This window comes from Perna viridis, chromosome 2 (assembly GCF_037379345.1).
Source record: "Perna viridis isolate PV_CMFRI_1.1 ecotype Kerala chromosome 2, ASM3737934v1, whole genome shotgun sequence".
NCBI lineage: Eukaryota > Metazoa > Mollusca > Bivalvia > Mytilida > Mytilidae > Perna > Perna viridis.
The window spans coordinates 39873107-39889764 of record NC_142446.1 but is presented as its reverse complement, the minus strand read 5'-3'; the positions used below and the strand labels follow the sequence as shown (position 1 = coordinate 39889764).

Below are 16658 nucleotides of genomic sequence, written 5' to 3'. Positions count from 1 at the left end.
TAATTTCTATCTTTTGCACGTTAAAGCTATTTTACTGGTATGGTAAGATAAAACTCATCCCAGAGGCTTGAATTTTCCATTACATCTGTCTGCAAAAGATAGTACCAAAAAGTTTTCACAGTAGTGAAAACAAAACTGTATAATTACTTATGTTTTATTTTACAGAGTTGATGGTGACTGTGTGAAATTAACAGATAATTCATTATCAAGAGATTTGTTCCCATCAGAGTACAACTGTTTGGGAGATAATGAAAACAGACCTGTCAAATGGTTGGCTTTAGAGGCTATTGTGGAAAGGAGATTTTCTTTTACCAGTGATGTGGTACGTTTAATACTGTTTGGTGCCCAGTATGTCTAACTGTTTGGTGCTCAGTATGTCTAACTGTTTGGTGCCCAGTATGTCTAACTGTTTGGAGCTTGGTATGTCTAACTGTTTGGTGCCCAGTATGTCTAACTGTTTGGGTGCCCAGTATGTCTAACTGTTTGGTGCCCAGTATGTCTAACTGTTTGGAGCTTGGTATGTCTAACTGTTTGGGTGCCCAGTATGTCTAACTGTTTGGTGCTCGGTATGTCTAACTGTTTGGGTGCCCAGTATGTCTAACTGTTTGGTGCCCAGTATGTCTAACTGTTTGGAGCTTGGTATGTCTAACTGTTTGGTGCTCGGTATGTCTAACTGTTTGGGTGCCCAGTATGTCTAACTGTTTGGGTGCCCAGTATGTCTAACTGTTTGGTGCCCAGTATGTCTAACTGTTTGGAGCTTGGTATGTCAAACTGTTTGGTGCCCAGTATATCTAACTGTTTGGTGCTCGGTATGTCTAACTGTTTGGTGCCCAGTATGTCTAACTGTTTGGGTGCTCAGCATGTCTAACTGTTTGGTGCTCGGTATGTCTAACTGTTTGGTGCCCAGTATGTCTAACTGTTTGGAGCTCGGTATATCTAACTGTTTGGTGCTTGGTATGTCTAACTGTTTGGTGCCCAGTATGTCTAACTGTTTGGGTGCCCAGTATGTCTGACTATTTGGTGCCCAGTATGTCTAACTGTTTGGGTGCCCAGTATGTCTAACTGTTTGGTGCTTGGTATGTCTGACTATTTGGTGCCCAGTATGTCTAACTGTTTGGGTGCCCAGTATGTCTAACTGTTTGGTGCTTGGTATGTCTGACTATTTGGTGCCCAGTATGTGTAACTGTTTGGGTGCCCAGTATGTCTAACTGTTTGGTGCTTGGTATGTCTAACTATTTGATGCTCAGTATGTCTAACTGTTTGGGAGCCCAGTATGTCTAACTGTTTGGGTGCCCAGTATGTCTGACTATTTGATGCTCAGTATGTCTAACTGTTTGGGTGCCCAGTATGTCTGACTATTTGATGCTCAGTATGTCTAACTGTTTGGTGTCAGTATGATGATGTAAAGAAATTGTAGTAAATCTTTCCTTAGTTTTATCTTGCAAATTTATTCCCTCTAAATTGAAATCTGAAGATTCCTTCTAAATTTTTATGTATATTTGATTTTATTCCTCATGAAAGTGTAATTTGTTATTGTTTAGAAAAACTCAAGTGAGGGTTTTGCATGTGTAAAATTTTTTTTTATGTTATGGTAGCGTATTTATATCATAGCCATTTAAAACATAAGATATTTTATTGTTCGTTGTAATGTCAATAAAATTTCATTTTTCTTTTAGAATAAGGTACATTGAACACTGTTGTTAAAGTAACTTTAAACTATTCTGTTTGCTATCATGAAGTTCTCATAGTAAAAACTTCTATACACCAACCATTTGGTATAAAACTTTTTTTTGTTTGAAATAAGCAATTTCTTATTACAACTACCTTTTAAATGTGACCCGGTTTTCCATTGCAGTGGTCATTTGCTGTAACAGTATGGGAAATGTTAACACTAGGTCAGATCCCATATGCAGAAATAGATCCTTTTGAAATGTCAGCTTATTTAAGAGAAGGTTATAGGATAGCACAGCCAACTAATTGTCCTGATGAACTGTAAGTTGTTAATAAATAGATCGTGGTAAAGGTCTTGTTACCCCAATTCTAGAACCATTTGTATTAAAACTTCATATGTCAAATATTAAGCTCACTGTGTCTACATCTTGTATTGTTCATGTTAACAGAAATGACACTACAATAAAATGGCTGAAGGATTTGACACTAGAAAATTTTGTTTAAGTTTCACTTAATTTGCAGAAAGAGTTATACTGAGAAAAATACCTATTTAAAAAATGTGATATGGTATATAACAATTAATAAGTTAATGAAATAGAAACCATGAACACTACAAAATTTAACTAACAATTTTAAGACCAAAATTGTGAATAAATGCTTATACCTGAAAATCTCCTAATATATGGTATGTATTATACAATAAACAGTCTGAAAGTAAAATGTTTTAAGAGCTTTGAAATAAAATTAATGTTCAGGTTACCAGTAGTTACCATCAATTTATAACATTTAATTTCAGATTCACAGTTCTTGCTTACTGTTGGAATACAAACCCAGATGATAGACCCAAGTTTTCACAGCTACTCATTTGTTTACAAGATTTTTACACAGCTTTGGGAAGATATGTGTGATGTCTCATTTGTCAAACTAACTGAGAAAACAATCCTGGTCGTGAAACCAGAATAGATTATGCAACTGTGTTGTATGGCCAGATATAATTAGCTATTGAGTGTTCCTTAGTTACATGTATAATCAATGCAATTGTGATTATACCCAGAGTTGTACTAATGAAAAATGTTTTCATGTTTGTGTGGCATTTTAAAAAGCAGATTTTTTCAAAAACTTAGGGCTTATTGACAGGATTTACTTATAGGTTGATATGAAATCCAAACTTAAGTCTATTAGATGGAAACATAGACTTGATATTCACAACGCCAGTTGTATGGTGCACCATGTATGTGATCAATTGTGGGTAATGAATATGTTTATACAAAATGTACTGTGTAATGTAGTTTAAATGAAGATACCAAAGAACTTATTGCTTTTTGTTAGAAAATGAAAATACTCTGTGTCTTGATTTATAGTATGTAAGGCCAACTGAAATTATTTTTTTGGTTCTCAGATCATCCTTGTTTCCATTAGAGTTGCATCATGTGCCATTATGTTACAGCCAATTCAATGATAAACAACAAAATTTCTTCCTCTTCACTTTTCTTGCTGTGAATGATACTCTCATCACCTTGAGTGAGCAATAAAAAGTGGAAAATTCTCTGAGAACCAAGTAATTAACTGAAAAGAGCCTAAATTTTTGTTCTTTTTCAAGCTACAGAAATTATCATTGGTAACTAATGTAGAAAATGGCAATGGGCCTATTGCAATATATTAGAAGTAATAGAATTACATATAGATAGAACAGCTAGATAAAGCATTAGATCCAAAAGCATTATAAAGACTTCTGGCCAAAACCATTTCACAGTAATTCAGATAATCTCTCTTACATTGTAATCATACTTTAAATGTGTGAGCTTTTGAATGAGTTTTTCTTACATCCAGAACAGGTCAGGTAGATTCAGTTGAAACAGTTTCAAAATTTACTGAAGTTTTTTTTAAACTGTATTCAATCTACTTAATAAACTCCAATCATAATTATGTTGTCCATTTGAAGGTATTTCTTAAAAGTACAAAGTTTAATACAATAAAATGAATTCAAACCAAAATGCAGTGACAGTAAAGAAAGCTACTCTTCACTGATTGAAGGACATAGAAATCATACTTTCCCTAATTAAGATTGGACACCAGCTGTATTAGTGCTATATATAGATGGAGCTCTAAATGGAAATAGTATTGACAGTAATTGAAATATCACAGTTTGTAATAACCGGACCCATTTTGGCAACTTAATTTTTTTTCCAATTTTTTGTCAATTGTTCTTACTGCCTGATTTTTCTTCCTATCTCAGGCTACTGCCATGATTTTAAAAATATCAGTGATTTCCAATGACAACGTTTTGTCTAGGTAATCGGTTGTGACATCAGTAAACAGAATAGGGTCAGTTTTGAATGTCAGGACGGAATATCATATCTGGCCCTATCAAGCTCACTGTGATATTTTTTTGTTTCGGCTGTTATTCTGGTTATCACAGTGTGTAAAGGTGTTGTTTTCATTTATATTACTGCTGAAGAAATCTTTTCTGAGAATGAAAATATTTTGTTGTTTTGTGCCAAATTAGATAGTTCATTGTAGAAAGTAAAACACATTTCTTCGTGTATTTTTATATGTACCAGTAGTTCATATCACAACATTGTAAAAAGTCATTTATAATGTGTTTATATAGAGATTTCTTATATATCATTTCATTTGTGCCATATCGTAGAGAGAGAGAAACATTATCATTTTCATTGTGATAAATCATTTGTTTGTTATGTGTCAAGAAAACAAGCTAAGCTTTAAGATGGAGCCAATTTTTGTGGTTAGTGTATATGTTTTACTTTATGTGTTATGCAAGTTAAGCTCGTGGTTTTTATTTTTTTTAAGAATGGCTAGCAAACATATTTTGACTTTATTTTATATAAACTCTTATTTTTTATTATTTTGTTTTGTCCTTTTGGATCTGTTCATACTATTTAGGGCTGTAGCCAGGTGATGTGGGGTTACTATGAACCTCGTCTTTGGATTTAAAACTGTTAAAAATTAGCTTAAAATTGGTTCGTTTTGCCACTTACAAATCCTCCCTCAGAAATTTCTGGCTACATGCCTGCTTTTGAAAGAACTTATATTCATTCAAATGAAAGTTGTCTTAAAGACATATCAAAATACAGAGGCATGTACTACTTAATAACTAGTTTGTTATTTTTATGTTATTTATTGAGTTAAATTTTACTTTTTGTGGATCCTGTTTAACCCAATATCAGAGTATTCCAGGTGTTACCAGATCCCCCCAATATCAGAGTTTTCCAGGCATAACCAAATCCCCCAAAAATCTGAGTTTCCCAGGTGTAATCAGATCCCCCATATATGAGTTTCCCAAGTGTAACCAGAACCCTAGATTGAAAAATGTGGTTATTTTTTTAAATATCCCCAATAATTTTATATGTATCTACAATCTTTCTTTCATGCTGCATCTAACCTGAAATATTGGATATAAGGTCAATTTCACCAAGAGTCAGAAAAGTCGAATGGATCATACCGTACAAAAATACATCATGACATGAAAACTTACGGACTTTACAATGACAGACATCTGTGCCTCTGGTCCCATGCTGAATTGAGTTAGACAGGATTTCACTATATTTGTGCTATGTAATCCATTGGTTATTGAGGTGCTATATCTAAGATTGGGGACAACTTAACCACTAATATCATACACTAATTTAACTTACCTATCCAATTGGATTTTTTATGTCATATGTTTTTTTTTTCTGTGATTTATTTTTTTAACTGAATGAAAATTATAGAAATGAAAAAAAAAACAAACATAAGATTTAAAAGAAATTGTGGCATTAATTTTTTTTGGTTCGGCTATTAAATAGGAGTGGATTTGTACTTTGCATAAATCATTATAGGAGACATCTTGCCAGTTACATTTTCATATGTGAAGAAGTTGGGCTGGGCCTGTCTCAGTAATGTCATTTTTATGATAGCTGACAAATATCAGTCTGATTGATCATTATTCTTTGTGATAATATTCCCTTCTTTTAAGTCAAAGAAATTGATTCACTGTTATTTGGAATGTTTCAAATCCTAACTTTCATTCTGTTTGTTTAGATCTTGGATTAAAAAAATCAGTTATTTAAACTGTTGCTTTATTCCTGTGAAATTGGTAGATACCTGTTAAGAACTATATGTGTAACATGACTGTCTAGTTTAATACAAGTTGTTTGAACCACACATATTTTTATGCAAAACTCTTGCAGCCAGAGTTATTCCTTATACCTAAGTAATAAACAGAAATCAGTTGCACATTTTCTTACAAATAGAGTTTGACTATATCTGGGATAGTTCTAAGAGATTGTTTATATCCCTGTAATTTGTTAATTTTTTTTCTCCATCATTTAAAATCAAAAAACGTATTTTTTTAAATTTACACACACTCCTATGTTTACCTGAAATTGATGATTCATGTATTTATGTACATGTGTTGCTATTTAAGGTAGATTGTACTTACAACCTTGCACATATTACTGTTCAAGCTGATTATTATGATACTTTTTTTCTGGAACAGATTATTCTTTTTTTTTGTACCAGAATGCAAGGAACTTCAATATTTTATGACAGAAAAAAATTCCCAAAATCATTTCATAGCAATTTGAAAAAGAGTGGAACCAATTGTTGTCACAGAAAAATGCATATGTATTTTGTGGTTTGAATAAAGAAAGGATGTGGTGAAAGGCACAAGCACCAGCACCTGCATATATAACCTAAATCCAAAACTATACTTTCAGAGATCACTAAAATTCTCCAACCATTATTAGCGTAATATAGGGTATATTTTTTTTACCTAGAGCCTACTTAAATCACTCAGTATTCTAATTAGATTTGTATTGTGAGTGGTATCACTCTTTTTCAAATTGTTCTTCAGATAGACCATTATCAAGTGCTTAACATATTTTGCAAATTGAAGAAATCCTGTCGCTTGTACTAGGTATAATCTATCTTAATAATTGAATAGAATGAATCCTCATTGACTAACACATACACCCATAACCATGAATTACCTGATGTACTAGTTTTTGTTTTGTATTGATTTGTTTATTATTATGATTGTACTTGCAGTATTAAATAAAACTTGAAGACATTGTAACTCTTTCTTTGTTTCATACAACTTAATTTGGAAACCAAAAGTTCGTGCAATTTAATATATACACTATTTCTAGATAAAAATAAAGAATTCTTTTGAGCCATAATACATTAACTTCGCAATTATCTTAATATTATTGTAATAATAATAAATGTTTTAAATATCAAAATTATTAAATATAACACCTGGAAAAAAATTTACGTGTACGGACAGATAGTGCACAAGTTATAATAAATCCTTGTTCTGAGCTTCAAATATACGTTGTGGTCGTGCATCTTCTCTTCAGTGTCGTGGAAAACAAACATCAATGGATGCGAATTGTGAAATTGCTCTTTGTAGAGAGCATGACATGGATCGGATTCGTTGTCTGTGCTGTGAACAGTTGGAGATTTTATAAAGCAGAATCGTCAATGTATGTTGTCAAGACGTAATCTGAAAAACGGCATTTGGCTATTCTTTTTAATGAATGACTTATTCAGCAAATAGTTCACAATGCTGAGGATCATATGGCAATACATGGACCGGTTGATGGCCCAAAAAAATTATATGGACCGAAGCGTACACAATTTCAAAGATCTTAATTTGGAAGCAAGGTAGTCCATAAAATTTTCCACATGTTTATATAGCATTACATGGAACGATAGTTATATCTAAAACATATAAAAATCGAAAAAGTATATTTCCCTCGAATAATTAATGAACGGGACACCCCATGCTGTGCCGTGATTTTATGTTATACCTCATAACTTCATCAACATATGGATCAAATGCGATATGACTTAATTAGCATTTTCATTCTCCATTTCCGCTATATAGATGACGTATTATCGTTAAACAATCCCACTCTACACGTTGACGTACTCCCAAACAGAGTGGGGAAACGTTCTCGGACCCACGTGTGGTCTGGGAGTAGGCCAGAGCGTCAACACAGCAGCCCAGCCGCTAGTAGGACATACTTTGACCGAGTTCTTCGGTCAGGTATCCCGAAGGCTGGGCTCCGCCACCAACACCAGTTGGTTCTACTAACCCACTAACATCGACCGTAAGAGGCCTGTATTGGTATCCAAGGTCGTTAACCCTCCCCCAAATCATCATTAAACAATCCTAGTTTCGGGGATTAAATACATCGCATCTAACCCAAAGAACTTGAGTTCAAGGATACTACAGACACTGTGAAGTCAGCCTCATATCTTGACCTATATAAAATCTGGAAAACAGCACGTGTCTCTCCAATTTGCAAGAATGGGTCTAAATATAATCCTGAAAATTATTGACCAATATCGTTGACATGCATTTGCTGCAAAATCTTAGAGCATGTTGTAGTTAATGCCATCATGAAACATGCAGCTGAAAACAATATTCTATATCCAATTCAACACGGCTTTTGGCGTCAAAGATCTTGTGAAACACAACTTTTAGAATTTATTTATGTATTAATCATGGATGTCAGTAAGGCATTTGATAAAGTCAGTCACAATTTACTCATTCTCAAACTTAAAAACTGTGGTATACAAGGCAAAACTAATAAATGGATACATAGTTTCCTATCGAATCGTACTCAAGCAGTTGTCCTTGAAGGTGTAACATCTGACTATGTTGACGTTCAGTCAGGGGTACCCCAAGGTTCTATAATGGGACCCAGTCTATTTTTATTTTATATTAATGATATGCCAGTAGGCCTAAATTCCACAATATGTATATTCGCCGATGACACCATAGCCTACCTAGCAGTTAACTACAACGGTGACTGCAAATCACTACAAACTAACTTAGATAAACTAGGAGAATGGCAGCAAAAAATGCACATGGCATATGGCATTCCACCCCGACAAATGTAATGTTCTCTCTATTTCCAATCACAAACCCTATCAAATATACTACATATTACATGACCATACACTCGAACATGTCGATAAAGCTAAATACCTTGGTATTACGATCTAATCTGACCTTCAATGGCACAGTCCCGAGAACAACATATGCAATAAAGCCACCAATACCTTAAACTTCCAAAAAAGAAACTTAAACATCTGTTCCACCAAGGTAAAGGAGTAGGCATATAAATCACTAGTCGGGCCATTACTGGAATATGCCTGCTCTATTTGGGATCCATACACTATAGATGATGTAAACAAAATAGAAATGATTCAAAGGCGTGCAGCTAGGTTTGTGACAAACAGGTACCACAATACATCTAGTGTCTCCAACATGATACAACATTTAAATTGGAGAAGCGTAGCTCATAGAAGATCAGACACAAGATTAATAATGTTATACAAAATCAATTATCTCCTAGTTGCCGTCACTACAACAGACCGGTTAATTCCACCTCGCAAACAGTCGCGAAACATACACTCATTATCTTTCCAAATTCCTCAGTGTCGGTTACAAGTCAGACAACAATCTTTCTTTCCAAGAACCATCAAATTATGGAACAGTATACCAGTGAACATTGTTATGAGTGACTCAGTCGAGGCACTCAAAACAGCAATTTCAACTTACACTACAGTCATTAAACATCTCATTGTTTATTTTAAAATTCACCCCTATTTTAATGTTTAAATTTATTAGTTTGATTTAGTTTGGAATTTTGTAAATAGCATGCGCAAAGAAAAGTGACATTATCTTCAGCGTGTTGAAGTTGGTCAGGAGATTGTAAAAGTAGAAATAGATAGTAGAGGAGAACTATTAGCCAAACTATATACGACAAACGCGATGACCTTTCATTCCGTCTGTGGCAACATACTTTCAGACCCGGCGTATGGAGTTTTTATTTTATCACAACTCATACGTTATGCCAAAGCTTGCCGTACCACGCAGACTTTTTGTACTGCGCTAGAGTTCTTATAATTAGGCTTCTGGAACAGGGTTGTGTTGCTACAAGATTGAAATCATCATTACAGACGTTTTATGGTCGTCATCATGAACTCGCGGATCGTTATGTTATCTGCACCATGAGAGCCAATTTGTTCAACATGTCATGGTTTTCCTTTCCACTTTCGTCTACCCTGGACTTGACTTTTTAAGAGCAGGATGCTTACCCTACTGGTGCACCTGGTGCACCTGGTCCATACTCCCAGTTTTTATTTGTTGCTTTGTATGTATTATTTTAGTTATGTGTGTTCTTTGTTGTGTGTGTCTATTTTCCATAGGTGGTCTTTTTCACTGGATTACATTCTTTTGATTTCCGCTAGAATCTTGGTTCCCTTGATTACTCTTACTTCCGCGTGTGGAGTTTTCAATCTTAACTCAAGCCGTATTAGAGCACTTAACGAAGTTACGGGGATTTCCTGATTAATGCTAAACAGAGCACTTTAAAAGTTCGACCTCTCCGTTTTTGTTCATTTTATCCTTCATGAAAAATGCAAAAATAAGTTAGAAGTCACAAAGTACTCCGAAAAAAAAATAAGTTGGATAATTTTCTTTTTCGTTATGCTTTTCTTTTCTTTCCAGTGATTCAAGCAGTTATTTTGGTATTAAATGCTGTTTTATTGCTGTTGTTTTTTCTTTTATGGTTTTTAAAGTTTCTACAGATGAATGGCATGCTTAGATCAGTGTGTTTAGCAATGTTTCCACTACCCCTTTTCCATTATGATAGCTATGGAATTACTGTCAGAAAGCACAACTCTGTCAGATCAAAGTCTTCGCCTAGAGGTATGCTCTTAACTCTCTTGTGAATAAGTTAATTAACAGTAGAGTTTCTTCCAATTAAAAAGAAAAGAAAGAAATCGGCTTGTAATAAGGGTAAACTATATTGATAAGCATTATTATGTAAAAAAAAATAGAGCAAGTCTAAAACGGTGCTTTATGACGAAGTAAAATACTTGTGTATGGCTCGCTTGAATATAAATGAAATGGTCTGATGTGTTTATTAAAAATTGGACAGGTAGCTATATAAGCCAACTTTAAAAGGCAAAATGTTTGAAATAAAAGCATCGTCAATTGTAACACAAGCAGCGGTTTTGTTTTAAGTATAATCACAGACCTCAATCAAAATTCGAATTGATTATTAAAGCTGCGATTTTCTTTTCTAGGTGTTATAGATGGGTAAAGAAGTATAACTCTTGGACTCTTTGTTAGATTTATGTTTGGTGTCAATATCTAGCACATGCAACAGATAATGTGACAGATGGCCTTGTCTTCTGTGCCAAGAATAGTGAACCAAACGAAAGAAGTTTGTAAAGGGGCTGTCATCTTTCTACATGGATCTGGTAGTATATACTCATAACTTTTTTTAATTGACAAGTAAATGAATGCTGTAAGTTGTAACAAGTATAGTATAACAAACGAAAGTAAATCACCACAAACAATTGTTTCCTGTTTCGCTTATATGGCTTTAAAAATAAATTCTCTAGTACTCAATAAAAATTTTAAAGTCAATTTTGACTGATAATCTAGTATTCCAGCTAAGAATCATGCAAAATGTGAACCTACATATTTTTATTTTTGATACAGTTTTTTTTTTTTTTTTAAATATGTGATAGTGAACATGAATTAACATGTGGTTTTTATAGCAACTTGAGATAGCTTGAGTGTTGTTCCTAATAACTGTATTTATACTGATTATGTGAAAGACAGCACAACTGCCTCATACCTCATGCCTCATAAGTATCCACTTAAGCTATCCTACCAGAGGTCTACCAGATAGGTCTTTGTTCACTTTTTATATCCTCTCCATGTGGTTTTTCATATAAACACTGTTCATAAGAAATATAAATTAGTAGATAACTCTGTAATTAACACTGAAACACAAAAGGACATATTGAATTTTCAATGTGAATTATCTGAATTATGTGAAGAGCAGACAGTTTGGAATGAATGATTGTATATTTCATCATATAAACAACTTAATGACATAAATAAAAATATGTAGCTCTTTTTGGAGTGTGTCACATATTACAAAAACTTGCATGGTTCTTACAAATACTGATATTTATTATAATGATAATAAACAAGTTTACTGTTGTGTTTGATTTCCAGGTGACACAGGTATTGGAATCCAGGACTGGCTAAGATCTCTAATAGGGGATGACCTTAGATTTCCACATTTAAAAGTTGTATTCCCCACAGCACCTCTAAGGTATGTCAGTAAACTCCATAATAGTAATGGTTCTTCATTGATTTTACATAATATTCTCTCATTTTTATTTTATGAGAGCCTGTTGAATGCTTGTTATTATAGGTAGGAAATAACTTGATAAAGTCAATAAGTAAGCCAAGACATTAATTAGAAAGTGTAATTCTCTGCTTTTGTTTTTGATTTTAACAATGTGTATACAAACCATTATTTGAATACAAAAGATACAGTTGTACGATGGTATAGTCCTGTTACTGCATCACTGTTTGTAGTTTAGTTTAAATATATTTTATTTGTTGAATAACATACAAAAGGAATTAGACACAAGTACATCTTACTTATGAAGTCTTTTCCCGTTGAATAAAGAAATTTAAAATAATCTTATGAGCATGCACATACATAAATATAAATGTTTGAAAATTAGTCATATAAAACAGAAATGGAAAGGGAGAAAAATGCTTTTGAAGGTTAAATATGGAAGAGAAAAGTTAAACAAAATGAGACATTTGTGCTTTTGTGTCATGGAGTGTCTGTTCAACGGAAGTAACAGGAACTTAAGCAGCAAGGAGTTTTTTATTTATTCAAAAACAGACTTTGTTGGTAATCCCTGTAGGGAGTGACATGGCTGTTGTTCATAGACACTTGATTTTGCTGTGATAACTTGGGTGTTACTACAAACTATTAAATTTTATTCAATAATCAAATCAAATTATTTGTGTTTTTTTCATATGTTCACTTCCCATTTAGATGAAATTTGGGCATAAGAAATACGATTTAAAAAAAACAACCAATATCATGAAACAAAATTTAAAAAACCAAACAATTTGATGCAGTTTTTATTTTATTTTTCAGGCCTTACACTCCTAATAATGGAATGAAAAGTTATGTTTGGTATGACAGAGCCAATATATCTCCATTTGTACCAGAACACAAGACATTAGATCAAACAGCTGAGAGCCTTTCTCAGTTAATACAGGCAGAGGTTGGCAATGGCATTCCTCTATCCAAGATAGTTATAGGTACTTATATGTAATCAAGGTTTTAACCCAAGAAAGTAAAAAGATTTGTTCCCAAGAAACATTTTTTTCTGTTGTCATTTACAAAAGAGTACAAAAATGTTTTATAACTAAAATTTGGTATAAACATCTAGCAATGTATAATTTACTTAACAGTGAATTTTAGGTTCTAGAACAGTGTAAGAGTTGTCATAGTAACAAAACATAAGCAATTTTTTTTTCATTAAGTTCTTAAGTATATGAATGTGTATATGTAAGTGATATCTTGGTTTAGTCAAATTGGAAATTACATTTAGGTGGATTTTCAATGGGAGGAGGTATGGCATTACATATGGGATACAGATACTTTCCTCAAGTTGCTGGTGCTTTTGCATTATCAAGTTTTCTGAGTGAAGCCTCCACAGTATACAAAGTAAGTGAAGGCATTGAATATGGTTTAAAATGGAGAATCGAATTCATGTGATTCAGTGTTACCCTGTTCAAAATTGATCTGTCGAAATTTTGCATCTGAAATGACCTTACAAGTACTTTTCCATGTGGGAATAAGGCAGTTGGTGAACACTTTAAAATGTGGAACTTTCTTTTGCTGAAATCATTGTAACTTTTAAACAATATAAAGTACCACATTTTTAAAGTGTTCTCCGCTGCCTTATTCCTACCTTAAAAAGTACTTGTAAGGTCATTTTCCAGTACATTTCAAGCCGTTTTCGTATGATTAAGGTTTTCTTCACCATCACATGTTAGCTATATAGAGTGGTTATATATTGAAATTATCCTGATAGGAGCACTGAATGCATTTCAACAATAAAAACTGCATTTATGTATCATAGGACCTGCCTGGTTCTAATTTTGATCAGTAAAAGCAAACATCTTTAGAAAATGTAAATGAGACAATGAGTCTTTTCTTCCAAATTTTGATTAAAATACATGTATATTAATAGGGCACCAGTACAACCCTTCAGTGCAAAAACATCACACAGATTTTCACTAATAGCAAGGTCCAGTGGCAGATCCAGGGGGAGGGTGCAGAGATTGGCACCCCTTTTTTAGGGGAAACTTATAATTTTCATGTGTAAAATTAACAAAGAATGGCAAATAATGTCCTAATGCCCCTTTTTCTGAGGATCCCCAACTTGCACCACTCCTTCTCAAAGTATCTTGATCTGCCCTGACCTCTTAATGGTCCCTATATAAGAAAGTTTCAGTCTGTTGTTATCGTATCAAAGGAAACAAGATATTGACCAAAGTAGTTCTTAAAGAAGGGTATAAAATATTTTTTTTATTTCCAGGGAAATGCTTATTTTGATCAATAATTTGTCAACTAAAAACTTTTTGTATATGAATATAATACTGAAGATGTGTAACCATAGAAAAGGATATGTACATTAATTCAAGATTGGATAGTTTAGAATTAATTTAATACTTGTATATTTACAGGAACTCAAATCTTTTGAAAATAAGTCAAGTCTTCCAAAGCTGTTTCAATGTCATGGCACCCAAGATCCACTTGTGCCATTTGACTGGGGACAGAAGGTGAATAAAACATTGACAAGTTTAGGCGTTGTATCCGAATTTCATCAATTTGAATTTTATCATGAAATGAATAGGAAGGAAATTATTATGCTGAGGGAATGGATTTTAAAAATGATTCCAGAAAACACAAGTTCACTGTAAAATGAAAATTAAATATTGATAATTTTGTTAATGATAACTTTTTTTAAATAAATTTGTCATTGATATTTTAGTTGTGAATTAGGTTTGAGCAAAATAAAGTTTAACTTGCTGGATTGCTGAAATGTTTAAATCAAAGACTGAAGTCTTCCAAGTCGCTAATCATCATATTAGTTTAAATAGAAGTATTTTCTTTAATTTATTTTCCATTAAAAGAATATCACATGTATAAAAATTAAAGTGCAACTATGTTGTCATAGTTCCATAAAAATATCTGAATGCAAACATCAGCTATCGAATACAGAAATATGACTGATTGGAGCAAAATAAAGTTTAACTTGCTGGATTGCTGAAATGTTTAAATCAAAGACTGAAGTCTTCCAAGTCGCTAATCATCATATTAGTTTAAATAGAAGTATTTTCTTTAATTTATTTTCCATTAAAAGAATATCACATGTATAAAAATTAAAGTGCAACTATGTTGTCATAGTTCCATAAAAATATCTGAATGCAAACATCAGCTATTGAATACAGAAATATGACTGATTGTTGGTGTTAAACACCCGAGCAGCAATATCTCAGCTATATCCAGGCAATGAACATGAAATGGATGATAAAATGATCATGAAATGATGATGAAATGAAAAATTGGGATGTGTCACAAGGAATATAGGGTCAACGAATTTTGGTTGCCACTGGAAATAGGGAGAGTTGGGTAGGGTCGGGCAATTTAGCCTCCTGTGGCGGAGCGCAAAGGTTCCTACTCCCATTGAATATCACAGCAGGGTTCCTTAACATGTTATTTGGTGTGGAGGAGTTGAAGACAACCACTTAATGATAAAACATCATCTATATAGCGAAAGCTTAAAGTAAAGAGCTGTGCCAACTTGCTTAAATTTTGTTGGAGTAAAACACATTTTGATGAAGTCTGCCTCAAAGGAATGTTGGAGGAAAAGAGCAGCAATAAGAGGTGCAGAATTAAAAACATCGGGATGCTTTATATGTGGTGAAACACCAATCCACAAAACTTTACAAATGTGTTTTCAGTGGCGGATCCAGAGATTTAGGTAAGAGGGGCTCCACAAAAAATTTCTTGACATCTTGACAGGATCACCGCTGAGTATCAAGAAATCATACTAAATAACTTATTTGCTAGATTACTATTGAATCATACTTCTTTCTGGGTGTTTTTCATGATTTAACACACATAGTATTTCAACAATTTTTAAAAAATACAATTTTGAATTTTCTGAAGGGGCACAGGATCCGCCATTGGTTTTTCATTAAAAAGTTCAACATACTTTATTATCTAATTATCTTTACGTTTATACTTAGAAGCCGAATTAATTTGAATATGTCTAGCATAATTTCATATTGTACTCGTACCTGCATTTCTCATCCGTTGTAAATTTTCAATCTTATGTGTATCTACAGATAGAAGATCGAGTAGAAAAAATAAATGTTTTTATGCTGAAACATTAAGAAAGAGAAATATTTTGATTTAAGATATTCTATACATTCTTTAGACTTTTTTAAATTCACACCCACTTCTTCTTACATTGCAAGTATAACATTGAATTTGGCGACAATTTTTCACAAATGTTATGATTGAAGTTAGCAACTTAGATATGGATCTGGCTATTCTTGACTGACCCAGCAACTGAATAAATTTTAAACTCTCATCTTAGGGACACTTATGAAGCTCAATCATCAATAAAAAAGAAGGAAGATCATAATCTTTTAGGTATTTGTGTTAACGCCGACGGAAAATAACACCGATTTGTGATTTTCTAAGAATAAGCCTCGCTTTAACATCGTTAGTTATGGCTTGTATGGATTTGCGAATTTCAAAATTACTTCAAAGAGTAATCCAGGGACAAAGATCAAATACGGAAAACAGACATACACAACAAAGACATAATGTAACTAAAACAATACATAAAAGCAAATGAGCAGCTTCATTTGAAACTGGAAGCATGGACCAGGTGCACCGGTTGGGTAAGCATCCTCTGCTTTTCTATAAACACCCGCCGATTTGTTCATAAACAGTCTAGTCCGGGGTAGTCGAAAGAGGAAAGGAAAACTATGACACGTTGAACTAATCAGTTTCATGGCGCAGATGGATACACCGTAACGATCCGCGAGTTCA

General features: G+C 33.3%; 2 protein-coding genes across 2 annotated transcripts in view; both read left to right on the top strand.

Annotated features, from left to right (window-relative positions):
- LOC148625020 (inactive tyrosine-protein kinase RYK-like) overlaps positions 1-6748 on the top strand; it is a 52910-nt gene extending 46162 nt beyond the window's left edge. The window contains exons 12-14 of the mRNA XM_088568211.1: positions 166-322; positions 1856-1992; positions 2468-6748. Of these exons, the coding sequence (XP_088424337.1) occupies positions 166-322; positions 1856-1992; positions 2468-2579 (406 nt within the window). The 3' untranslated portion in view covers positions 2580-6748. The remainder of the gene's footprint in view (positions 1-165; positions 323-1855; positions 1993-2467) is intronic.
- A 4054-nt stretch (positions 6749-10802) lies between these two features.
- LOC148625019 (lysophospholipase-like protein 1) lies at positions 10803-14577 on the top strand. The gene is made up of 5 exons (XM_088568210.1): positions 10803-10956; positions 11726-11825; positions 12675-12841; positions 13135-13250; positions 14276-14577. The coding sequence occupies exons 1-5, from the start codon at positions 10875-10877 to the stop codon at positions 14510-14512; spliced, it is 702 nt and encodes a 233-aa protein (XP_088424336.1). The 5' UTR covers positions 10803-10874; the 3' UTR covers positions 14513-14577.
- The last annotated feature ends 2081 nt before the right edge of the window (positions 14578-16658 follow it).